General features: G+C 49.5%; 2 protein-coding genes across 2 annotated transcripts; both read left to right on the forward strand.

Moving 5' to 3' along the window:
• The first annotated feature begins 4,028 nt into the window (after positions 1–4,028).
• On the forward strand, positions 4,029–8,227 carry Klk7 (kallikrein related peptidase 7). Its single transcript, XM_028858292.2, has 6 exons — positions 4,029–4,128; positions 4,612–4,703; positions 5,075–5,234; positions 5,325–5,572; positions 5,736–5,872; positions 7,441–8,227. The coding sequence occupies exons 2-6, from the start codon at positions 4,631–4,633 to the stop codon at positions 7,594–7,596; spliced, it is 774 nt and encodes a 257-aa protein (XP_028714125.1). The 5' UTR covers positions 4,029–4,128; positions 4,612–4,630; the 3' UTR covers positions 7,597–8,227.
• A 9,928-nt stretch (positions 8,228–18,155) lies between these two features.
• Klk6 (kallikrein related peptidase 6) lies at positions 18,156–24,821 on the forward strand. The gene is made up of 6 exons (XM_037200167.1): positions 18,156–18,448; positions 18,855–18,915; positions 19,397–19,553; positions 21,267–21,514; positions 22,017–22,153; positions 24,518–24,821. The coding sequence occupies exons 2-6, from the start codon at positions 18,867–18,869 to the stop codon at positions 24,674–24,676; spliced, it is 750 nt and encodes a 249-aa protein (XP_037056062.1). The 5' UTR covers positions 18,156–18,448; positions 18,855–18,866; the 3' UTR covers positions 24,677–24,821.
• Positions 24,822–26,797: the final 1,976 nt, after the last annotated feature.

Raw genomic sequence — 26,797 nt, forward strand, 5'->3', positions numbered from 1 at the left:
CCAGCCCTGGGTTCTGGTCTTCATGCTCCCAACTGAGCTATCTTCCCAGCTCCCAGACTTTGACATTTCTTTCTCCTTAAGAATGTAGCTATTTATTGTCTTATCTGTGAAATGAGGGTGACAAGCCTCGATCCACTCCATATGAGAATGAACAAATGGGCTAGAGAGGCAACTCACTGATTAAGAGCACTTGCTACTCTTCCAGGGGACCAGGGCTCAGTATCCAGCAACCAGGTCAGGTGTCTCAAAACCACCTGTAACTCCAGCTACAGGCGACCCGACTCCCTCTTCCAGCCTCCACAGCTACTGCACTCACATGCACCTACCCCCACACAAAGATATACACACATACACATAGATAAAATCTTTTTAAAAATCAGCTACAAGGTCTAGAAGGATCTTACACATGTCCTGTAGGTCGCCAAGAAATGGAACCCTCTTCTTTTACTGCATGCTGGACTTAGCACCCTCTCTGTACCCACATTTCTCATGCATACCTTTAGGTAATCCTTCCAGTATGCTTTGCTCTCCCACTTTAGAGAAGGGCACCGTGAGACTCAGAAGAGTGAGGTCACTCACCTGAAGTCACAGGGTAAGCAACAGGTTTGATTGACCTGTGAGGCCACGTTCTTTTCTGTCACACCCTGAGGCAGAATGGCTCAGCAGGACTGAGTGTGAGGGAGGTGGCTTTGTGGGTGCCAGATGGTTTGCAAAATATTATTTATTTAAGTACCTCCAGCTGATGTGGGCTGGCTGCTAAAGAGAACAACAGTGAACACCACACACACGCTGAGCTGCTCCCAGGGACCAGGGATTAGTCATAAATCCAGCCTTACTAATGAAGACTGTGACAGTGTGACAGGCAGGCACAGTAACATCTAGGGATTTCAAAATAAACAAGCCTTTCAAACACCAGAGCTTTTTCCCTCACTCCCCCGACCCCTATGCAACATGTAGCCCAGCTAGACTCAAACTACCCATGCAGCCACAACTGACCTTGAACTCTCGGTCCTCCTGCTTCCAACCTCCCCAGCTGCTGGGATTACAGTCATGAACCACCACACTTGGTTTATGCAGTGTTTCCATGGCTCCACGGATGCTTGATTTGGGAGTCCAAGTTGGGAAAGCTAACATGCCCCGAGGCCAGAGTCCCATGACGGGGTCTACATTCTGGAGTCTGACTTGGGAATGGATGGGAGTAAGTGTCCTGAGCCTTAGTAACTTAGTTTGAATAAAGTCATCATGGTCTTTGTGTCAGGACAACATGGCAGAAATTATCTTACCATTGGTTTGAAAGGAAGGATCAAAACTGTGTTGAGAAGTCATGTTCAGGGGAGCAGGTTGTCATCCCAGCCACCAGGGAAACAGGCTGTGGCAGGAGGATCAGACATTCAGCTATAGACTAAGTTCAAGTTCAGCCTGGAGGAGCAGAGCGAGATGTAGTCTCAAGATGTAGTTCAACAGCAGAGCCCCTGCCTAGAATCCCTCATAAGGGGCTGGATGTGGCTCAGTGGTACAGCTTTTGCCTAGACTCCCTCAGTGAGTGGCTGGGGCATGGCTCTCAGCTTCCTGCTCCAGTTGCCCTGGCTGCTACCAATCATTATGGATGCGACTTTCTGGAACCATAAGCCAAAATAAACTCTTACTTCTAAAAGTCACTTTGGTTGTGGTGTTTTGTCACAAGAACAGAAAAGTAACTGATATAACCTTACATATTTTGCTACTTCACATCTGTTTATCTGCATGCACATGGGTATGTAGGTGGTGTACCCGTGCACATACTGAGGAGGCTAGAGCAGGATGTTAGGTGCCTTCCTCTATCACTTTGTACTTCAGCACCTTGAGATGGGGTCTCTCAATGAACCAGAAGCTCACCATTCAGTTAGGCTGGCTGACCAACAATCTCTTCTAATTTGCCTGTCTCCACCACCCCCCAAAATGGGGTTTCAGGCATACACAACATGTTTGGCTTTTTATGTGGGTGCTGGGGATTTGAACCCAGTTTCTTAAGCTTGCAGCGCAAGTACCCTATCCCACAGAGCCATCTCCCCAGTCCTATCACAAATTATTTGATTATCGTTTTTATACAAGTCTGTCAGCACCTTGAAATAAAAGAGACTCTATCCAAGTGTGCATTTCTGTATCCTGGACATGTTGGCCAGCCTGGTATACAGTTGATGCTCAATATAAATCTTTCAAATGTTTGGGGGATTGGGTCTGAAACAGAATATGGGATGAGGACTGTGAAGAAAGCAAGGACCAAAAAAAGGCTTGGATTTATTGACTCCTGTGGTTTGATGTAGCGCTCCAGCGAGGCATGCCAACACAGACCTGACATCCCAATACTTGGAAGACAGACAGGAGGATCACAAGTGCAAGACAAGCATGGGCTGTAGAATGACAGCCCATTTCTGGAAAGGAAGGGAGGAGGGGAAAGAGTCTAGAACTGGATTTGGCTTCATGTTGAGGGTCATATTTGAGATGGCCTTGTAATCAACACCAAGGTTAAGGAAGGATGAATGTGGCTGTCAAGACTGAATAGCTGTAACCCAGAAGGATGCTTGGAACAGTCAGAAGAGGAAGGCATGCCATTGCTGATGTGTTCACTGACTCAGAAATCGTATTGGAAACCCAGAAGATCACCTCAGTTCATCCAGTGTGTTGACCTGGCCCATCGCCACCTCTCTTCATGATCCTAATAAGGTTGCTATAGTCTCAGAATTGGCACCCAGAAGGGGGACCCAGGCAGGATGAAAACTGAGCCACCCTTTTTATTTTGTGAGACAGTATCTGTCTGGTGTGGTCCTTTGAGCCCACTTTCGTAACCAAAAACAACCTTGAACTTCAGTCTTCCTGTCAGCACTGCGTGAGTGCTGAAATGACAAGCGTGTGGCACCACATCTGCCTTCCATTGTCTCTTTTTGAACATAAGAATCCACCGATGAGGGCCTGGGGGGTGTGGTCAGTGGTGGATACCCTGCCTAGAATCCCCCAGTGAGGGGCTGGGGGTGTGGCTCAGTGGTGGAGCCCCTGCCTAGAATCCCCCAGTGAGGGGCTGGGGTGTGGCTCAGAGGTAGAGCCCCTTGCCTAGAATCCCCCAGTGAGGGGCTGGGTGTGGCTCAGTGGTAGAGCCTCTGCCTAGAATCCCCCAGTGAGGGGCTGGGTGTGGCTCAGTGGTAGAGCCCCAGCCTACTATGTGCAAGGTCCTAGGTTTAATCTCCAATATTCTCCCCACCAAAGAAAGGAAGAGTAGAATCTTTTGAAAAAAGAATTGAGATAAGGAAAACAGTTGGGGTCAGGGGTCAGGGTGGAGATTCTACTATGTAATGTTTGATATTTACATTTTTGTTATAAAACATACTGTGTGGAGATACCGGTTATAATATGATTAAAGATCAGTATGATCACTGGTGAGATGATTCAGTGAGTAAAGACGCTTGCCACCAGACGCCACATGATGGAAGGAGACAACCCCCAAAGTTGTCCTCTGACCTCTACATGCAAACCATGGCATGCGTGCACACAGACAATAAATAATGTAATTCAAATTATTTTTAAATGAACACGAGGACAGAGACTAGACTAACATCCATAAGCATCCTGCTGGTATGGAATCTTCTTTTAAATTTTATGTTTGTTTGGGCTGGGAGTGAGTTCAGCCTCCAAGACAGGACTGGATCCAGACGACAGGAGTTCCAACATATTGGTCGTAATCATGGTGTCGGGGCTGGGCCACCCTGAGAGAAAGCCAGAGCTAGAAAATGATTTTTGTAAAGCTCCAAACTGAATGCACCTCTGCATGTGCTTGAATTCTGCTCCAGGGAGCGACCCCTTGACATGGTGGAGCCAGAATGTGCGGGGGTGGCTGTATGGGAGCCGCCCTGCCCGGCTGCGGTAAAGAGGGTGGAGGGAGAGATCTGTGGTATCTACTGCCAGGGCTGCCTCAGGGATTTCAGATAACCCTAAACTCAAAGCGGAGGGAAGGCACTCCGAGACAGCTCCACCTGTGCCCCAGGGTGCTGGAGGCGGTGCGGGGGAGGGGTGGTATAAAAGGACCTGCCCTACAGACCGCTGAAGGCACTGGGCTCCTGACCCAGGACGGAGCCTAAGCAAGTGAAACTCTCCCAGGTGAGAGGGACTTTCAACAGGGGATGTGCACAAACCGTCCTGGAGACTGGGCTCCAGGGACCTAGACAGGAGGCTCTGAGGGGCAAAGGGCCTAGGGATCCACCCATAGGATGGAAGGAGAGGAGCTTAGGGGGGCTGCCCAGGGAAAGGGTCTGAAAGAGGAGGGCTTGAGTCTGAACCCCAGAGTCTGGGGGAGAAGTCTGGAGTCTGGACTTCAGTATCTGAGGGAAGAAGGCTGGGGTCTGGACCCCTGGATCTAAGGGAAGAGGGCTGGGATTGGACTCTAGGGTCTAAGAGAGGAGATCTGGGGTCTGAACCCCAAGGTCTGCAGGAAGAGGGCTCTGTCTAGATTTCTGAATCCCAGAGAGAGGCAGTCTGGGGCCTGGGCTCCTGGGTCCAAGGGAGGAGGGGTAGGCCTGTATCTTAGTGCCTCATCTCTCAACGTTTGTAGCTCTGGCAACATTTAACTTTCTCATCTGGCAGCCCCTGAGCCACGGACACCATGGTGGGAGTCTGGCTCCCTCCCCTGCTAACTGTGCTGCTGGCCTTAGCCTTGGAAACTGCTGGACAAGGAGGTGAGAGCTTGCCCAGTGTCCCCAACACCCTGAGACCGAGTCCCCTCACCCAGATGGCTCCCCCGCACCACCTCTGACAGGAGGGCCGACCCAGTCACTGAGACCCTCTGTTGTTTCAATCAGACAGGCTCCATGGGGCCTCTGCAGACTCCAGCAGTCTGAGGCTATCTGTGGATGACATGGTAGTGGGGGTTTTCTGAGTGGTCGCGTGTCTGTCCCTAACCCGCTCTCACCTCCTCGGCATGATCCTCCCTCCGTCTTGTCGCCTGTCTTTACTCCTGAGCCTTATAGAACCGTCTCTGACTGCTGCTTGCTGTGTGTCTGTCTCCCTCTGATGCTGGACCCCCATGTGTGTCTGTGTGTCTGTCCAGACCAGGGTGAGAGAAATGGCGACAGAATTATAGACGGCTACCCATGTGAAAAAGGCTCCCACCCATGGCAGGTGGCGCTGCTCCGAGGAGATCAGCTCCACTGTGGAGGAGTGCTGGTCAGTGAACGCTGGGTGCTCACTGCAGCCCACTGCAAAATGGGGTAGGTGCTGCGAGGCCGGCACGACGGGTCTGTGCTTTCCGGGTCCCCCCCCCTCCCTCTCTCTCTCTGAGTGTCACCTCCTTCTCCCAGTCAGTACACTGTGCATCTGGGCAGTGATAAGATAGGAGATCAGAGTGCCCAGAAGATCAAGGCTACAAGGTCATTCAGACACCCTGGCTACTCCACAAGGACCCATGTCAACGACATCATGCTTGTGAGGATGGATAAGCCAGCCAAGATGTCATCCAAAGTGCAGAAAGTCAACATTACATCACACTGTGAACCCCCAGGGACATCTTGCACTGTCTCTGGATGGGGCACCACAACCAGCCCAGATGGTGAGACTGCCTGGGGGTGGGAATCCAGCCCAGCCTTCCCCCCTCAATCCCAGGAATCCAGATCCCTGTCCTCTTCCCTTTGATCCCTGATCCTGATCCAGCCCCTCGGCTTCCCCTCACCCAGTCCCTTCCATAGCACTATCCAACACCCTCCTCCCCACAGTGACCTTCCCCTCGAACCTTATGTGCTCGGACGTGAAGCTCATCTCCTCCAAGGACTGCAAGAAGGTGTACAAGGACCTGCTGGGGAAAACCATGCTGTGCGCTGGCATTCCTGACTCTAAGACCAACACGTGCAATGTGAGCCCCACTGCCCCGGCCCTCAGCTCCTGTCTGTCCACAGCAGCATGGAGCTCCTTGTCCTAGGCCATCCTGGCCATGCCCCAGGTCCCGCCTCCTTAGCTCTCTCACTTTCTGCTGGTCAACAACTGCAATTCATGCATGGATGAACTAGACACAAGCCAGTAGTTTAGTGGAGTTGAGAAACATGGAGGGGAGATGCAGGAATGTGAGAGAGCCTCCTACTTCCAGCCCAAACTCTGCAGAAGCTTCAGAACTCAGGGATTGATATTATTTCATTTTTGCATTTTTGAGACAGTCTTCCTCTGTGGCTCAGGCTGGTCTGGAACTCACTCTATAGCCCATATTAGCCTGAAATGATGTAACCAAAGCTAACTTGGAACTATGCAGCCAAGGCTAATCTCAAACTCAAAGCAATCTACCTGCCTCAGCTTCCCAAGGGCAGGCAGAGTTTGCAGGGGTGAGCGATACTCTAGGCTGAACATTCTTTGTTGAATTTTGTCTCTAGGATTTATTTTGAAATTTTTTATATGTATGAATGAATGTCTTGCCTGCATGTATGTAAGTATACTGCACATGTGCCTGATGCCCAAAGAGGCCAGAAGTAGGAGTCAGACCCCCCCGGGACTGCAGTTACAGGTGGTTGTGAGCTACCATGTGGGTGCTGGGAACGGAACCTGCTGTCCTCTGCAAGGGCAGTCAGTGCTCTCAACCACTGAGTCATCCCTCCAGCCCCCTGTTTTGTTTTTGAGACAATCTCATATAGCCTGTCTGGTCTTGAACTCATTGTGTAGCTGAGGCAGGATTTGAACTCCTGATCTGAAGTGCTGGTGCCCAGTCTCCACTTGACTTAGCTCATTTTTTGTGATGACCGCTGACCTTTTCTGCTTGATCCATACGCCTGACCATGGACCTGATCGTGGGGCAAGAACAGATCTGTCCCACTTCTCCTGGTCTCTTCTCAGTTCGCCTGTCTTTGGACAACATTTTTCTGCCTCTTTCTTTTTAATCCTAGCTTTATTTTATTCCTTTCTCTTTCTGCTGACTCCGGCCTGGCTTCTGTCTCTGTCTCCCTCTCCTCTCCCCTCTTCTGGTCTCTCAGTTGTCCCTGTCTTCTCTCCTTGTCTCCCCTCCTTTCTCTCTCTTCCCCTTCTTCCTCTCTCATCTTCTTGCCTCCTCTCTCTGCTTTCTTCTTCCTCCTCCTCCTCTCTCCTCTCCTTTATCCTCTTCCTTCTCCCCTCTGCCCAGGCCAGGGCCAGCTACCAAGGGGATGCATGTCCAACCCTTAGAGACGATGCCTCTTCTCACCAGCTTTAGTAAATAGACTTTATCAGTAAGGAAACTGTACTTGAATCCGGAAGTCCCACCCTTTCCTGCCAAGAGGCTTTAATGGAACTCAGGTTATCACTGCGTTAGTATGAATTCCCGCTCTCCCATTGGTTCCCAGAGTCCATGCTCATTGGTCAGGGGTGAAGATGATTCAGTTTGTCAAAGACTAAATGAGAGGGTATGTGAGAGTGACCTGGGGGTCCTCTGAAGCCAAAACTAACCTTCTCTGTTCCCCACAGGGTGACTCAGGGGGGCCGTTGGTGTGCAAAGGCACCCTTCAAGGTCTGGTATCCTGGGGAACCTACCCTTGTGGCCAGCCCAATGACCCAGGTGTCTACACTCAAGTCTGCAAGTACCACCGGTGGTTGGAAACCACCATGAAAACCTTTCGTTAATGAACCAGGAGTCAAGCTGTGAGCCTCCAGGGACATGCTGATAGAGTAAGGACACCTGTGGGAGCACTGTAAAGTCCTGTCTGGCTTCACTTTTCCTCTAAGACATAGCAAAGCCTCAACACTATGCCAAGTTTATAAACCACTCGGAACCCCAGAGACCTAAAAGCAAATTAAGTCAAAAGACTACAAAACCCCATGGCTGTGGAAGATGCCAGAAGTCCAACACTTTCAAGTGCAAGATCTAGGAATTCCTACAGTCCTTTACTGGAAAGTAGCTGGTAACTTCGAGACCTTCATCCATTGCCTTTGACTCAGGCCCTCCAATTCTAGAGCATTCTTAAAGCAAAAAATAGAACTAAGTTTGGATTCATTACGTTGTTTATTGTAAGAAGAAAAAGAATGGAAACTGTTAATGTGTTCTAAAGTTTTGAATATTTAAATAATAGATTGCTTTCTTTCGGAATATTATGAACTCATGAAAAATAATGCCTGAGCTGTACTGTTCGGCCTTATGCAAGAGTGACTGTTATTGTGTGATATTTAATGGGGATATGAAGTGTAACAACTGATGTGAGCTAGGTGTGTCAAATGAATCATATGCAGAATAAAATTCGAGTGATGTTCATGTGTACACTCGTAGCCTGGAAAATGATGGCGGGAAACTGGAAGCATTGATGGTGGAGGGAGGAGGCCCATGAGGAAGAGTTGGCGAAGAAATTGTACCTGGACCAGCAAGGTGGCTCAGTGGGTGAAGGTGCTTGCTGCCAAGCTTGACGGGACTTGAGTTCCATCTCAAGGCCCTACAGTGTGGAAGGAAATAAGTGACTCCTCCGTGTTATCCTCTGACCTCCAGATGTGCTATGGCACATGTGTACCTGCACACATACACGCACACAAAACTGAATAAAAGTGTAAATAAAGTATCTTTAATATTTTTATTTTAAGGACATTGTAGCCTGGCCCTGGTGAGTGGAATGCTTTTCTCTATTCTTGGGTTTCTGTTCTCTTTACATGCAAAATGGCAGCTAGAGACGGAGGGAGGGAGGGAGGGAAGAAAAAATGGAGGGTAAGTACCTACGTCACCAAGGTGAAGGGATGGGGAGGGCCTGTATTTCAGGTGACAGAGGAGGTTTTCAGTGGGGGTGGGGGAGGCACAGACTGGACACTTAGGTCCTTTGGGGGTCATCCAGGAGCTGGGGTCCAGAGGAAGGTGGTGATGAGCAGGCTTCTCCCCAAAGGTGGGGTGCTCTGGAAGGAGGTGCTTTGTGACTCAGAGCAGGGCCCCGCCTAGGTAGCCTTCCTTCTCCGGGCAGTGACACCTCAGAGTCTGCTGACAAAGGGGTGCAGTACTGCCGAGGGCCCGCCCTCCCACCCATCCTTCCTGTTTCCTGGAATTTCTTCCCCACAAACATCATTTGGGTTCTTCCCACCGCTCCTTCTTCAGAGTCTCCACTGATGGCTCTCAGCCAGTCAGCCAGAAACGCCGCAGCTGCGACATTCTGCACATGGCGACACACAGCGCAGACCCCAGCCTCCTCCCTCAGACCCAGAGTCCTACCCCTTCTTCCTCAGGCCCAGGAGTCCAGTCCCTGGTCTTTCTCCATCAGGCTTAAGTCCAGACCTGTCGTTTTCTGGACCTGTGTCTAATTTAAGGAATGCCAAGGGAATCTGGCCTTCCATCCCCATGGAGTTTCATCAGCTTTTCCTCACTTCAAACCACTCAAATCACCATTCCGTGTAAAAATTTAAAGGGCCTGGCGTGGTGGTGCGCATCTTTAATCTCAGCACTCGGGAGGCTGAGCCAGAAAGATCTCTGTGAGTTCGAGGTCATCCTGGTCTGTATAGCCAGTTCCAAGCTAGTCAAGGTTACATAGTGAGACCCTGTCTTAAAAAGGTCAGGGGAGGGCTTTGGGGAAGGTGTTGGTTAAGCGGTGGCGCTTGTGACTGGCCCTTGCGGCCATGCCGACGAAAGAGAGCGCTGGATGTATCGGTGACAGTGACAGAAGAGTCATGAGCCATGGTTACCTTTCTAGAGCTTTATTGAGAGAGAGAGAGAGGGCGAGGGGGAGAGAGAGAGACAGAGACAGAGACACAGAGACAGAGAGGACGGAAGGAGAAAGTGTGGAAAAAGAGGGCACAGAGAGGGCACGCTCGCTTTTTAGGCTGGGACACCGTCGCAGGCTGGTGACATAATCCTTAGAGATGGTTCAATGGGAAAGTGCTGGTTATGCATGCACAAGAATCTGAGTTTGGATCCCCAAGACCAGAATGAAATGCAGTACCTGGCTTTGCATGTGTTTGCAATCTTATTGTGAAAGGACCAAGCAGATGCCATAACAGGCTGCTCAGTCTTCTCTCAGAGATCAGGCCTCAATTTCAGTATCCTGAAACTTGAGCAAGCAGTTTCTGGGAGGGCCATGAACAAAAGACATAGTCCTTGCTGTAGCTCCCTTTCTGCACGTACTCTGACTGCTCAAGGTTCAGCCAGTTGTTTACTGTCTGGGACCCCTCACCAACTTAGAGCTATGTGCATGGGTCAATGTGTGAGGCCAGCCAACCTCCATGGCAGTTCAAGGACAAAGCCTGGGACTTGTCCAGGCCTGCCCCAAAATGATAACTGTAACCCCCAACCAGTAAATTCAAAGGTTACACACCCTCACCCAATCATATGATGCCAAGGCTTGTACCACCCTGCTTATGGTTTTTTCCCTTTAAAAACCCCTCACCTTGAGAGCTCAGGGCCATCCTTCTCCACCAGCTGTGTCCAGTGTTGGACACGGACCAAGCCCGGGCTTGTTTGTTATCAATAAACCCCTTTGTGTTTTGCATTGGATATTGGCTCTGTGGTGGCCTTGATGGGCGCGGGGGGGGGGGGGGGCAGTGTCTCACGATGCAACCACCACAATTACTAAAGAGATTGAGACAAAGGATCTATAGGGGCCTCACTTGCCAGCCAGTTCTTTTATCTCTAGACAGTGAGAGACACTGTCTCAAAAGGTGGATATGTCAATGTCAACATTCACATGCACATGCACGCATGCATGCACACCACTCAGAAATAAAATAAAACATAACTTTTAACAAAGTAACGCAGAGTCACGATGGCCCTGACTCAAGCTGGAACCCCTGAGCCTGGCTACAGTGAGAGTCTGATCGGGTTACAAAGATAAAAGTCTACACTCGGGTTCGATTGTTTGGAAAGGGCTTTGTTTTTCTTTGACCGGACAGTAGACTTATAGTAAAAACCAGTAGCTTCTGGAACTTGACTTCTTGCATTAAAAACCTGTTTGTGGCACCTACAATCTCTCTGTCTCTCTCTCTGCTTGTGCGTGCATGCGTGTGTGTGTGTGTGTGTGTGTGTGTGTGTGTGTGTGTGTGTGTGTGTGTTTCTCTCTTCTGGCCTCCTCTTCCCTCTCCTTTCTTGTTAGGTAGATAGGCAGGGATTAACAGCCTTGGAGGCCAACAAAGATGGACCTTCCCTTCATGATTGGCTTTGGATTCCATCTCTTGGTAACATTACAAAGAGAAATATCATCTTTGAACTCATTAAAATGTGGGGATCAGCAAGATGTACCCTGACTGGTGTATTAGTGACGTGAGGTTTAATAGGAGTAATCAACCACTTTCTGACTGGATTTAAGGCCTGCTTCACAGGAGGGAATTCCTGCTGGTATTGCAAACCTGGTCAATAGCCCATGGCTTGGGAGGTCATAGGCCCTTGGGGGACCTATTATTGTTTAGCTTAAATGGTCTTGTCAAGCTGCCTTCTAAATGTTTGTGTTTATACCCATAGATTAGCGCTGCTCTCAACTTTGACCAGAGAAACCTCTTTCTGCAGTGGACAGAAACACAGAGATTCATGCCTGGTCAAAGTGATAAAAGCAAGTGACAGTTGAATGTTGACATCAATAACTCCAGGGCTCAGAGAACACTGAGGAGGAATGTGCAAAAAGATGCAGAAGGATGGGGTACTAGTGTGGAGCTCTTTCTCCTGGACACGACTGTCTGCTGCTGTCACACTCATGAATGCACAGCAAACATGGTTACCTGTATAAAAGGAGAGGAAAGAAGAGAGAGCAGAAAGGAGAGAAAAGAGGCGGGGGGGGGGGGCCCGCGGCGGGGGGGGGGGGGTCAACAAGATCCACCAACATTTCAACAGGCAGAACTAACTGGAATCAATACCCCACAACAATAAAAAGAAGGAAGAAGAGAAAGGAGAGGACTTGAAAGTGGGAAGGAGATAAGGTGGGGATGTTCAGAGAGAGTGGGAGGAAAAATAAGGGATGGATATAATCATGGCACCTTGTATGCATGTGTGAAATTATCAAAGAATAATAGGGAATGCTCTTAAAAAAACAAGCATGACATGGGTCATGTCAGCTTTGTAGATATTAAATGTCCAGTGTTTGTGAACAAAAAGGAAGGAGGGAAGGAAGGAAGGAAGGAAGAAAGGAAGGGAGGGAGGGAGGGAGGGAGGGAGGAAGGAAGGAAGGAAGGAAGGAAGGAAGGGAGGGAGGGAGGGAGGGAGGGAGGGAGGGAGGGAGGGAGGAAAAGAATAGGCAGAGACATCAGGTCTTTGTTGAAGATCATTCAGAGAGAATGACTTCCTCCTGGTCAAAAGAATGGAATCTACCTCTGGTCTGGGTGGAGACATGTCACTGATCTGCTTCAAAGATTAGAACATGACAGGCTGCTATAGATACTATCTTTTCAAAGTTAATCCAGATGGACCTGTCAATCACCTGGTCAGGAGTCCACCTCACTGGAAATCTGATTCACCTGAAGGCATGCTAAGGTGAAGGGAGGAATAATTATCCTCTTAATGAGATAATGAATTCACCCTTCCCAGAAACCCCTCCTCCATGCTGCCTGAATGCTTTTCTGAGTCACTTTTCAATCTTTTTCTTTTAGATACTGGCCAAAGCCCAGGTATACTTTCCCTGACACTCAGGGATTTTTCACCTTTTCTCTGGAAAAGAAAGTTGTTTTTTTTTTTCAAAAAAACAAAACAAAACAAAACCTTTTCTGGAAGTCCCCTTCCACTTCCACTTTGCAGCTGCTTGCCAACCTCCATTGCTGAACATGCCAGCAAAAATCACAGCTTTCTCTCTTGCCCTTCTCCACCTCCCTCCACTAGGCAGCTTGCCTTCTCTCTCTTTTTTTTTTTTTTCCGAGACAGGGTTTCTCTGTGTAGCTTTGCGCCTTTCCTGGAGCTCACTTGGTAGCCCAGGCTGGCCTCGAACTCACAGAGATCCGCCTGCCTCTACCTCCCGAGTGCTGGGATTAAAGATGTGCGCCACCACCGCCCGGCGCCTTCTCTGTTTTTTTAAGAAAATATTTTTATTAACTTTTGGTGATTTCATATATGCCCTGCCCCCCAATTTCTAATAAAATTACCCCAAGTCATTTTTAGATTCTCTTATTAACAAGACTAAGAATTCCAAATAGGAACCCCAGTTTTTCCAGGAATACCCACCCCTGTGTGTGTTGTTTCTCCTCTCTTTATCCCTGTCTTCTCCCCTTCCTTCCCTGGCCTCCTGTCCCTTCTCTTCTCCTCACCAACGCACCCCCTCTTTTCTCTGCTCTCCTCCCTCCTCTCTTCTTCTCTGTCTCTCCTTTTCTCCTTCCTCTCCTAGTGTTTTTCTCCCTCTTCCCCTCCACCTTAGTCCTCTCTCTCTGGATCTCTCCCTCTTCTCTTTCTTTTTCTCCTCCCTCTTTCTCCTCCCCCGGGAAGCAGAAGCTCTAACACTGAGCTGCAAGCCCAGCCCGCTGTCTGTCTGCCCTTCCTGTCCCGCTGTCTGCCCTTCCTGTCCCGCTGTCTGCCCTTCCTGTCCCGCTGTCTGCCCTTCCTGTCCCGCTGTCTGCCCTTCCTGTCCCGCTGTCTGCCCTTCCTGTCCCGCTGTCTGCCCTTCCTGTCCCGCTGTCTGCCCTTCCTGTCCCGCTGTCTGCCCTTCCTGTCCTGCTGTCTTTCTTCCCCACCTGTGTCCCTTCAGTCTTTAAGTGGGAGGCCAAGCTCCCACCTCTTGGCATCATCATAAAGATTAAATAATTTCATCAGACACAGTACAAAGCACCAATGAGAGTTAGTTCTCAGTCTGATTACTTCTCATATTTTTTCTGTTTACTCTCATAAAATTTCCTTTAAGATTTTTTATTGAGGATTTTAGCTGAGTAAGTCAATTTAGATACAAACATTCAGACACTTAAACGTGCATGGTCTGATCAGAGGTAAGGATGGGAAGATAATAAAAGTCAGTGACAGTGGATAGGAGGGCTTCATTCTCTCTTTAAAGATTTTCTAGTCCCACCAGTAATACGGGAATAGAGAGTAGGCAATGGGACAGGAATGGGCATGAGTAGGCCATGAAAGACTCAAGTCTTATGTGTCCCCTCCTTTCCCATCATGGATGATTTCTCCTGGGCCCACTCACCTTGTATCACAGTAAGGAATTGTATTATCATCTTTGGGGAATCATAGAGAGATGGGCTGAATCACTATTGTATTGGAACATGTCCATGTTGGAATACTACTATGTTGAAAGACTTCATTTTGGAACAATGTTAGAACATACCATGTTGGAATATATCATGTTAGAATATAACATGCTGGGGTGGGTCATTTTAGAATCCTGCATGTTGGAAAGCTGCCATTTTAGCTAATGTTATATTGGAATACCACAATGTTGGAAGTTGAGTGTCAATGCAGTCTCTGTCACTTCCCTACCTTGTTCCTCAGCTTTCCTATCTACAACAGGAGTCGATAAGTCATGGTAGTCATGGGTCAACATTTCCTGAATTCCTTGTGGATGCAGCAGTGAGTCAGCACAGTCCATGCTCATGGAGCTCAAGATCCAGTGAAGGAGATGGACACTGATACAAATGGCTCCGGTCCAGGGTAACACCTGGAAAGAGACACCTGTGGAAGCCCACACAGGAGAATGACTAACCCAACCGTGACAGGTGGCATTGGGTGGTGTCCAGTGGAAACTTGTTCTAAGAGGCAATGCTCCAGCCGAGACCAAAGGGAGAAGAGGTGGTCGACAGCAAAAAGTGGGGAGAGCATGAGACGAAGAGGGAGAAACTCAGTAGAGACTCCGAGGCCACGGGGTATGGAGCAACTCGGGACACTTGATACGGTCTCAAAAGCTGGAGCACAGAATGATGGGTAGGGCTGACCCAAGCAGTGAGTAGCCAGGGCAATCATGGGTCTTCAAGGCTGGAAAGGAATGAGTTTCCACCGAGTTGGGTTATAAATGTAAAAGGCTGAGCAGTTTCCAAGCACTCGGTATTCCAGTACATGAAGCAAATGGGTCCTTTGATAACTTTCATGTTCTAAATTCATGTACCTTTGATGTCTTGAGTTACATAAAGGAACTGAATAAATTCCTGATTTTGTTTTGTTTCATTTTACCATACTGGGGCTTGAACCCAGGGCCTCATACCTGCTAGGTCAAAACTGAACTGCAGAGCTGTGATGCCAACTTCCTTTTTCCTTTTCATTTTAAGATGGGGTTTCACTCTGGCCTAGACTGTGCTTGAGCTTGCAACAGTCTTGTCTTAGCCTCCCAACCAGCTGGGATGACAGGCCTGTGCCACCAAGCTCAACCAACTGGTGTGTCTTTTTAGCTGTTCTCTTCCTTTATTTCTTAAATTTACTTTCAAGGAACACATGAAAATTACATATTCTTATGGTATTTTAATAAGTGTATACATACAATGTGGAATGGTGAAGCAAAACTACTTAACATAGCCATTACTTCATATCTTGGCAACAAGAACATATACCACCACTTGATAATGCTGAGGAATGGAACTGAAGAACTTGCCATGCTAGGCATGCTCTCAATCTCTGAGCCATACCCCAGACTATTGCTGGGGGATTCTAGGCAAATGTTCTACCTCTGAGCTACACCCCAGCCCCTCACTGGGGGAGTCTAGGCAGGGGCTCTACCACTGAGCCACACCCCAGCCCCTCACTGGGGGATTCTAGGCAGGTGCTCTACCACTGAGCCACACCCCAGCCCCTCACTGGGGGATTCTAGGCAGGGGCTCTATCACTGAGCCACACCCCAGCCCCTCACTGGGGGATTCTAGGCAGGGGCTCTACCACTGAGCCACACCCCAGCCCCTCACTGGGGGATCCTAGGCAGGGGCTCTACCACTGAGCCACACCCCCAGTCCCTCACTGGGGGATTCTAGGCAGGTGCTCTACCACTGAGCCACACCCCAGCCCCTCACTGGGGGATTCTAGGCAGGGGCTCTACCACTGAGCCACACCCCAGGCCCTCACTGGGGGATTCTAGGCAGGTGCTCTACCACTGAGCCACACACACAACCCATCACTGAAGGATCCTAGGCAGGGGCTCTAACATAAGCCACACCCTTGGTCCCTCACTGAAGGATTCTCAGCAGATGTGCTACCTCTGAGCCACATCTCCAGACCCTTGCTGGAGAATTCCAGGAAGGGGCTCTACAACTGAGCCATGCCCCTAACCCCTAGTTGCTGAAGATCCTCCAGTCTCAGACTTTGTCCCAAGAGGCATGATGAGTTGGGGCAGACTTGTAAGAAGCAAGGCCAGAGTTAGTCCAAGCAAAGTGCAGGGACACCCCTCTGGTATCTAGTGAGTGACCCAGAGAATGGAGAGTGCTCAGAGGGGTGAAGAACCCAGTCTGCACTGGGGCCAGAACACGGGAGCAGAGAGGAGTGGGTCCCACAGAAGGGAGGCAATGGGACAAGGCTGGATGGCAATGGGTTGTGTGAGAAGAACTGACTGTGTCTGGGAAAACAGTGGGACACAAGAAGAAGACGCTAAGTTCAGAAGAGACATAGTGTGAGGTGCCGACTGAGTCTTCCTAACCAGGGTGATGGGAACTGACTAATACAAGGAGACAGAAGGTCACATGAGGTGCCATGCCCAGCAAGTGCTGAGGAGCACATTGTTCGTGCTTGCTGTTGCTCTTGCCTATTGGTTTCCTAGTATGTCCCCATTTCCCTCTTTGTCCCCACACCCTTCCCCGCATCCCTCCACCCTCCACCTTCCATAAGTCCCTCCCTCGCAGCCCGCACTGACCACTGCCTGATCTACCCACACATGCCTGCATCCTCTCTTCTTCCCCGACTCTTGCTTCTCAGACCCAAGTTCAAAGGCACCTCCCCGTAATTCTCCCAGTTCGTGACATAGCTTCCCAGTGCTCTTGCTTATCTCCCTTGGTGTTGCTCCCCTGTTATTGCATGCCAGGTCCTCTCTACCTGTGTGTCTCTCTGTATGTGCAAAACCTAACCAGTGAGTCTACACACCCTCCTGCACCTCACTGGCTCTCTCCTCCCACCCCATGCCATTCCTTCTTATATCCCAGAAACATCACTGCATACCAAGTGCACACACATTTCCCCAAATAGTACAAGGAGAGAGCCAGCAGAGAAACAGAAGATATGGAGAATCCAGGGGGTTAGGAGAGAGACAGACAAACTGAGACAGAGAAAGTCTGAGGCACAAAAGAAAAAGAAGAATAAGAAAAAACAACAGAGCAAAGGCTTGCGAGATGCAAATGCATTTGAGATGGAGGGAGACAGACAGAGGCAGACACAGAGAGGAATGGAGCCAGAGAGCCGAGGGTGGGGCAGCCCTGGAGGAGAGGGTCCAGAGCTCTAAAATATTCAGATCAAGGACCCAGCCAGATTGTTAGTCACACTGGGACAAAGGGAAGTCATTGAGATCGCCTGCCGCCCATCTTCCCGGAACCGAGGTTGAGAAAGGGAGCTAGCCGCTGGAGCATGGTACCAGGTTTCTGGGGACAGACAATGCCTGATTGTTGGAAGTCTCTTTCCCCACGTTGCTCATCCTGCTTGCCAGCCCGGGTTAGGGGCGGGGGACAGCGTAGTGAACAACGAAACACCGTTTCTCAACAGCTGGCTGGCAGCTCCCACTCTCCTGGGGACGTGGAGGTCTTCAGCACCCACAGACGGACTTACGGGTAGATGAGTCAGCCTGACCCCACTGAACCTGGGCAGCTGGTTCCAGTGCTTCAGAGATACAAACCCAGGAGGAGATCCTGCAGGCTCCCTAGAGGGTATAGGCGGGGTCCTTGTGGAGGCTGGGGCACCACTGACTAACCTGGGAGCTGGCACTCAGCACTCAGTCTGATTACATCCCAAATCCTACAAATCCAAAACTAAGAACGGGCGCCCATCTCTCTCCACCACAGTCCCAAAGATTTCGGCCTCAACACTCCTCCTCAGACCCAAGAGTCCAGGACCAACACTCCTCCCTCAGACTTGTCTAGGCCCCAGCCCTCTTCCCTCAAACCCAGGAGTCTAGCTCCAGCCCTCTCTCAGACTCAGGGGTCCAAGCCCCAGCCTCCTCCCTCAGACCCAGGAGAACAGACTCAGCTCCTCCCTCAGGATCCAAAGACACAGGGTCACTAGGGACCAGAGCTAGGTACTGCTTTTGTGTAGCTATCTGGTCAGGGGTCACCAGGAGCAGAGCCGTGGGGCAGAAGGAATGTATGTGGGAGGCTTGGGTGAAGAAAAGGGCGTGTCTGGCTTCCTGCTGGCTAAGAGACTTGAAGAGAGAGGGGTTAAAAGGAAGCTGAGAGAGCCTGAGGACAGAGCCTGCCTCTTTCTGGAAGGCCATAGAACCAGGCAGGCTTCTAGGAGACGGTCTATTCTTGGGACCCTGCACCCAAGTGTCTCCCTCCCTGTGCGACTCGGATCCTAAGGCAACCTCCGCCAGTCTGTCCTCCCCTTCTCTCGTGGAGCACCCTGCTGACTGTCTCTGCCTCTGGCTTCCTGTGCTAGGTGGCATCATTTCCCCCACCTAAGAGCTGGCAGGTACGCTGCTGGCCACCAACGGTAAGACACATGCGCCGCAACACCTATAGGTGTGGGGTAAGTGAAGTGTAAGGATGGAGTCAAGCAGGAAAAGAAAGTCCTACAGAGAGGAAGAGTGTCAGTGACCCCTTGGGACTAACCTCTGTTAGTAGGAAGGGGGACCAGAGTCTAGGGAGTCAGGAAGGTTGGCTGTGTTTCTTCCCCAAAGCACCTGGAACCATGGACATGGTCTGCTCTCACAGAACCCTCAGATTCAAGGAGTGGGTTGGGAGATGAGAAACCAGGAGGTGAGAAGGGGGCAGAGATCAAACAAGGGCAGGAGCACAGGACAGGACAGTGAGGATGGAGAGGGCGAAGAAGGTGCAGGGTGGGGTCCTGGACAGAGGCTCGGAAATGACTAACAGAACCGCTGGCTTCCCCACTCCAGGTGACCGTGAAGATGCTGACGGTGAAGACACTGGCCCTGTGCTTGGTTCTTGCTAAGTCAGGTGATGAAAGGAATATAGAAGGGGGGCGTTGATAGATGGATGGGCATTGGTGGCAGACGCTAGTTTAGGATGGGACTAGGTGGCTTTGAAATGAGGAAGGCCCTGAGAGGACTGGCTAAGAACAAGTCTGGAGGTGCATTTGAGGATAAAGGATAAGTTTGGCTTTGCGGATGGAGATATCTGGGCGCGGTGGCACACTCCTTTCACGCCTTTAGTCCCAGCACTCGGGAGGCAGAGGCAGGTGGATCTCTGAGTTGGAGTCCAGCCTGGGCTACAGAATGAGTTCCAGGACAGCCAGGGGTACACAGGGAAACCCTGTCTGGAAAAACCAAACAATAACAAAACAAAACAAGAGAACAGAGGAGACGGAGTGGAGGAGGGGAGGTAGGACTGGAGGTAAGAATGGGATAGGGATCGAGAGGGTTGCAGGTCATCTCAGAAGGCTCTCTGAGTTCTCTCATTTACATCTTCCCTCTCTCAGCCTGGACCGAGGAGCAGGATAAGGTAGTACATGGTGGTCCCTGCTTGAAGAATTCTCACCCTTTCCAAGCTGCCCTCTACACCTCGGGTCACTTGCTGTGTGGTGGGGTCCTCATCCATCCACAGTGGGTGCTCACAGCTGCCCACTGCAAAAAACCGTGAGTGTCTCTTTCTTTGAGAAATGTGTGTGAGGGGACCCAGAGGGTGCAATGTAGACTTCAGGAGAGAGACAGATCTGAGCACTCGCCATCCTACAAGCAGCTGTGTTCAGCCAGGTATCCATAGGTTCCAGGACCCCGGGGGATATCAAGATTTTCAAATACTCAAGCCCTTTACAAAAGAAATAGTGCAGCACTTGTGTGTAGTCCACAAATATCCTTGCATGAGCTCTAAGCTTTATCTCTACAGGGGCTGGTAATGCAGGAGCTGGGTGGAGGGATTGCGCTGGGTTCCATAGCCATTATCTCCCAAACTAGGCATGGTAGTGCATCACCATAGTGTTGACATTTGAGAGATAAAGGCAGGAGAGTTGGAAGCACAAGCTAATCCTCAGCTACTCAGGGAGCTTGAGGCCAGCTTGGGTTACAAGAGATGCCCTCCATAAAACAAAACTGGGAGCTGCATCGATAGCTTGATAATTCACTTGCTTCCCAGTCATTAGGACTGAACTTCGGGTCCAAGCACCCATGTCACAAGCCAGGCAGCCTGCAAATCAAATGCCTGTAACTCCAACTCAGAGGAATCCAAAGCCCTCTTCTGGCCTCTGCACATGCACACCAATCAGAACACACACACACACACACACACACACACACACACACAAATCAAATGAAATCTTTTTTAAAAATAGGGTTGGAGAGATGACTCAGTGGGTTAAAAGCACATAATGTCTTGTAGAGGATCTGAGTTCAGTCCCAGCACCCATATGGCAGCTCACAACTGCCTCTCTAACTTCAATGCCCAGAGATCCAACATCTTACCTTCTAGGGACTTCATGGGCACCTGCACTCAAATGCAGATACCCCATCTACTCATACATATATTTAAATTAAAAAAAATAAATCTTAAAAAATAAATTCATGGGCGGGAGAGATGGCTCAGCCACTAAAAGCTAGGCTCATAACCCAAAAATAAATTCATAAATAAAATTATGCTTGGATTACATGTAGTGCCCATGGCAGTGTAAATGCTACATAAATAGTTGTTAAACTGTTTTGTTTGAGAAATAATAACAAGAAAAAACATCTGTATATGTTTAATACATGCAGATCATAATTTTCTTTACTTAAGGCTAGTTTCATGGGTGTGTACATGTGACAGGGCACCTCCGGAGGTCGCAGAACAACTTTGTGGAGTCAGGTCCTCTCCTTCCGCCTTTGTGCAGGTTCTGGCGATGGCCTGCAGGCCAGCGAGCTTGTGTAGTCATTGCTTTACCTGCTGAGAGGTCGCCAGCTCCTTTCTCAACAGTGTGCTGTTTGTTTGTTTGTTTTTTAGTCAGGGTCTCTCTATGTATTCCTGGTTGGCCAGGAATTCACTGTACAGATGAGGCTGGCCTCAAACTCATAGAAATCCTCCAGCCTCTGGCTCCAGAGTGCTGGGATTAAAGGTGTACATCACTTGCTCGGCTGCTCCCCCGGTATTTTTTGATCTGCGATCAGTTGAATCTGTACATGTAGAACCTGCAGCTATGGGAGTTGACTGTCAAGTAGTACCGTAGGAAAACTTTAAAGACAAACTTGTAGAAGAACAGGCTTGTCTTTGACTGAGCTGGGGAAGACCGAGGGAGGAGGGAGAAGAGGGGCAGATGATCTCTCTGGGAGCCTCAGGCCAAGTCCAGGCCTGTAGATGATTCCAAGCTGCCTTCTTTCCAGGAATCTGGAGGTGCGCTTGGGGAAACACAACCTACGGCAAACAGAGAATTACCAAAGGCAGATCTCTGTGGACCGGACAATCATCCACCCCCGCTACAACCCTGACACCCATGACAACGACATCATGATGGTGCATCTGAAAAATGCAGTCAAATTCTCTCAAAACATACAGCCACTGCCCTTGAAGAAAGACTGCTCTGAGGAGAATCTCAACTGTCGGATCCTGGGCTGGGGCAAGATGGAAAATGGTCAGTGAGGGGAGATGGTTGGGAGTGGCCGAAGAGACCAAAAGGAGGGCGTCCAATGATGGAGGTGGGATGGTAGAGGGAGGGCCGTGAGAAGATGCTGATGAGAGGACCAGTAGGCTAGTTTGTTCATGGGTAAAAGATGGGTGGAGGGAGGAGAAAGCTGAGGAGCTGGACCAAATGTGGATGAATAAATAGCATGGAGAAGATGGCCACACAAATGAAGGGCCAATGAGAAGAGCAATGAGAACTCATGGAGAAGTAATGATCAGTCAGGAGAAGATGGCCACACAAATGAAGGGCCAACGAGAAGAGCAATGAGAACTCATGGAGAAGTAGTGATCAGTCAGGAAGCCAGGCCAATAATCATGGGGAAAGGGAAAAATCGGAAGTCAGTGACAAAGAAGACGGGTTCTAAGCATGAGGGAGAAACAGGAAATGGGGGCGCGGGGGCGGTGAAGACCTGAGAGGAAAGGCTCACATAGGCCCATCTCCCTCCTCCTAGGTGACTTCCCAGACACCATTCAGTGTGCTGATGTCCAACTGGTGTCCCGGGAGGAGTGTGAGCGTGCCTACCCTGGTAAGATCACCCGAAGCATGGTGTGCGCAGGTGACAAGATAGAAGGGAACGACACCTGCCAGGTGAGAACGGGAGCAGAGACCTGAAATCACCCAGACAGGAAGACAGAGGCATTGAGAAAGTCAGCTGGGAGAGCACTGGAGGATAAGTCAGGAAGAGACTCCGTCTCACACAAGCAGAGACAAACAAGAAACAAGCCAGGCTGGGCGGTGGTGGCACACACCTTTAATTCCAGCACTTGGGAGGCAGAGCCAGGCGGATCTCTGTGAGTTCGAGGCCAGCTTAGGCTATAGAGTGAGTTCCAGGAGAGGAGCCAATGCTACACAGAGAAACCCTGTCTTGAAAGAAAGGAAGGAAGAAAGGAAGGAAGGAAGGAAGGAAGGAAGGAAGGAAGGAAGGAAGGAAGGAAGGAAGGAAGGAAGAAGCAAGCCAGCTTGGGGCTGAGAGCATGATTCAGTCAGTAAAATACATGCCATGCAGATATGAAGACCTGAGCTGAAGGGCATAATGACATGTGCTTGTATCCCAGTACTGGGGGACAGAGGTAAGCAGGTCCCCAGCGTTCACTGGCCAGCTACCTTAGCCTATTTGGTGAGCTGGGTCCAGTGAGTGACTCTGTCTCAAAAAACCACAGTAGATGGTTCCTGGGGAAGGATGCCTGCTGGCCTCCACATGCACGCGAACACACCTGCACGCGAACACACCTGCACACACATATACTCTCACATGTTCTACACAAACACACATAAGGCACCCAGAGAATCAGGAAGTTCGGATGCAAGGACAGAGAGGGAGACACCAAGAGCCAGACACTACAATGGCTAGCCAAATATGGGTGAACCTGGTGAGCCTGAAAATTTAAGAAACAGTTTCAGTGAATGGCCACCTTGGGTGAAGTTCTGAACAACTGGAGAGACTCAAGAGTCAAGAAAATGCTAGCCATCCATCCTCAGAGCTGCAGCACTGGAGCCCACTTGGACATGGCTGAGCTCCAGATGAGGGGGCATCCCAGCTGCAAAGAGAGGGACTCTATGCTCATCCCTCAAAACCTGTAACCAGGCTGCTCTGGAACCCACTCACAAGCCTTGGCTCATCTCCAGACTCACAGAAATCCTTCTGCATCAGCCCTGGGGTACTGGGATGACAGGCATGTACCACCACACCCATCTAGTCTCCAATACCTTACCAGGAGCTTCCCTGACTGTTATCCTTCCAGACTCCTTTTTATGCCAGAATGATTCTAGACCATGAAGAGCTGAAATTAACCTACTATGGAAGCAAGGGTCGGGGTGAGGAGGCCGAGAAAGTGAGACAATGATTTGGGAACAAAGAAAGAACAGGTAGACATGGCTGGCCTGATAACAGAGGACAGAGAACGTTCATTGGTTTTTTTGTTTGGTTGGTTGGTTTTTGGTTGTTTTTTTTTTTTTTTTTTTTTTTTTTTTTTTTAATCTTCCCCTTGAGTCTCTGCCTTCCCCACCTCTTCCAATGGTCTTAGCATTTTTATTTTTCCCTCTCTATCTCCCTCTCCACCACTGATACCCTTTACTTTTATGGACCTTGGTGTCTCTCTCTCTGTCCTGTGATCTCTTTCTGCAGTGATGAGATCAAACATCTACTCACCCAAGACAGGGAACTACTAACTGACCAAAGAATGGCACTCCAGTCCAGTTTGGTGAATGGATGAGTTTACTGAGGTTACTTACAGGAACAGAAGTGGCTCACTGCAGCCTGGATGACAGTTCACCCAGTGTGGAGCACCCTACATTGCCTGCAGGCGGCTCATAGCCCGCAGGCAGCTCAGCCGGTTGGAGAGCGCCTCTCTCTAGCAGCTCAGGCCTCAGAGCCCCTTCTAGACAGCTCATAGCAACTGAGTGACTCTAATAGTCCTTACTGCTTATCATTCTTGGAGAAGGAGGGACCCAGTGCATCTGGTCAGTTTTAGGGGCTTCCTGAAGTCCTTGAGTTGTTTGTTTTTTTGAATTTTAAGTATCTTTGCTGTAGGATGGAATGTTTCAACCCTCCTTAGAACATACTGGGTCTTAACAACCTTCCCTCCAGGATGAACGGCTTATCTGAACATCCTCTCTCCCACCTATACCTTTATGAAACTCGGTGTCCTTGAGCACCTCGTCTATCTCTGTCTTTTACTGGGAACTGAATCCAGGTTCTTACGCACACTCAGCAAGTGCTTTACTGGTGAGCTATACCCTCCTCTCTCTTTTACTTTGAGACAGAGTCTTCCTACATAGCACAACCTAGCCTTAAATTTGCAATCCTCCTGCCTCAGCATTCTGAGTAGTTGAGATAGCAGGCATGTACCACCACAGCAGTCTTTCCTTCCATTTCTGAGTGTCTCTAACTCTCCCATTCTGCCTCTCCCTCCTCCTTCCGCGTGAGTTTCTGATTTTCTCTCTTCCACATAGGGTGATTCTGGAGGTCCCCTGGTATGTGGAGATCATCTCCGAGGCCTCGTGTCGTGGGGTAACATGCCCTGTGGATCAAAGAAGAAGCCGGGAGTTTACACTGATGTCTGCATCCATATCAGATGGATCCAAAACGTCATCAAAAACAAGTGGTTCTGACATGAGATACCTGATTCCTGACCTACGAACCCCCTCCCCTAGCTGGCTACAGATTCTCTCTCCCTGAGACCCTACCCTGCTCTCAGAGTCTTCAGATGCCCAGATCTGACACTGATGTTTAATAAATGTAGTGACACAGAGAATAGATCATTGCTAAATATGCTCTGCTCAATCCTTGCATCCCAGGGAGGGTACAGGCTGCAGTCCTACCACACAGGTGTGGTTAGCAGAAGGAATCCCAGTGTGGCCACCTACCGTCTGGGCACCCTTGGCATGTGCTTTCCTTTAGAGTGTGAATGTTCTCATTGGTACAATTGGGATGTTACGGGGCTGGAGAAGTGCTCAGTGGATAACAGCACTTACTCAAGAACAAGGAGTAAGTGTCCATTCACTTCTACCAGTAAAATGCACACAAAGGGCACTTTGCTGTATTCCATTTCTGCTCCTTGGAAGCCTAGCTCTGCCCACTGCTTTACAAGCCAATTGGACATCCACCCTGGACTCCTCGGCCTTGTTCTAGCCTCTCAGAGATCATCTCCCTCAAACTCTTCTGTAGTATTATAGTATAGGTGAGAAAACTATGGGCCACCACACCAAAATTAGTCCTTTATTTTGAATCAGAGCTCCAGAGTGGGCTAGTGCCTCGGCACGACTCTGGTGCCAAAGCTCAGGGGTACAGTGTTTGTGTTGTTGTGTGGTTTGATTGTATTTGCTTGTCATTTAGTTTGTTTGAGACAGGGTTTCTCTGTGGAACCCGGGCTAACCTGGAACTTGCCAAGTAAATTAGGTTGGCCTCAAACTCAGAGATCCACCTACCTCTGCCTCCCAGGTGTTGGGATTAAAGGTGCACGCCACCACTGCTCAGTGTGAAGGACTGAACATCTACATTAGATGAGGTTCAGCGTAACCTTGCAATATATTTTTGGCTGAACACAGTAGTAATTTCAGAAACAATATGACAATTAATTTTGATTTATACCTTTTTTGGTTATTTTTGTTTATGTTTAATTTGTATAAATATTAACTATTTTAGTGAATACATCTGGACCATGGTCAGGGTCATGGAAATTCCAAATGTAATGCCAAGATGGACATGATTGTTGGTGGAGGAGGAAGATAGAGGACTGAGAAGAGTCTAAGCAGACAGATGGAGTCAGGATGAGATGATGTTTGTTACCTTAGTCACTTCAGTAACAGCAAAAATAAGGAGGCGAAGCTGGGTGTGGTGGCGCATGCCTTTAATTCCAGCACTCGGGAGGCAGAGGCAGGTGGATCTCTGTGAGTTCGAGGCCAGCCTGGTCTACAGAGTGAGTTATGGGAAAACCAGACAAACAAACAAAAAAGAAGGTGCGAGGACTGTGAGATTATTGTAGGGCAAGAGTGACGGGAGTAAGTATCCTAAGGGACCTCAGGTACCAGCATCTGAGATGAGGACTTTCTCCAGAAGGGCATAGGAAGACACAGAGAGTTCGAGAGCAGCCACATGCAGGGAGCCAAAGGGAAGAGGTGTGAGGTGTGGGAGGAGCTCTGGTGATGGCGCAGGGAGAGAAGGGGTGGAACCGGAACTGGGAGGCTTAAAGAAAGGTGTCTGGGTGCGGAGGCTGGGCGGGCAGCACGAGCAGTGAGGGTGCAAAGCCTCGGTGCAAGAACTTCTGGGGACCACACCAGACAATGGAAGCTGGGATTTTAGGCGGGAGAAAAGGTGACATGACTGGAGACATCAGTCAACAGAAGATGATGTGACTGAGGGCCAGGCAGGGGAAACAGGGCGTGGCTCTGAGAGAACAGGGTCAGAGCTGAGAGGTAGAACCTTAAAAAGATTTCGTAGTTTCTGAGACAAGATTGCCTTGAACTCTTTATTTGGCCAAGGATGGCCTTGAACTTCTGATCCCCCTGCCTCCACCTACTGAGGTTAGATTACAAAAATGCACCACTATGCTCAGTTTTATGTGTGGTGTTGAATTCTGTCTTAGAGTTTTAATTACTATAAAGAGACACCATGACCACATCAACTCATATAAAGGAAAATATTTAATTGGGACTGGCTTACAGTTTCAGAGGTTTAGTCCCTTATCATCATGTCAAGAAGCATGGCGGCATGCAGGCAGACATGGTGCTGGA

Source organism: Peromyscus leucopus, chromosome 1, assembly GCF_004664715.2.
Source record: "Peromyscus leucopus breed LL Stock chromosome 1, UCI_PerLeu_2.1, whole genome shotgun sequence".
NCBI classification, from domain to species: domain Eukaryota; kingdom Metazoa; phylum Chordata; class Mammalia; order Rodentia; family Cricetidae; genus Peromyscus; species Peromyscus leucopus.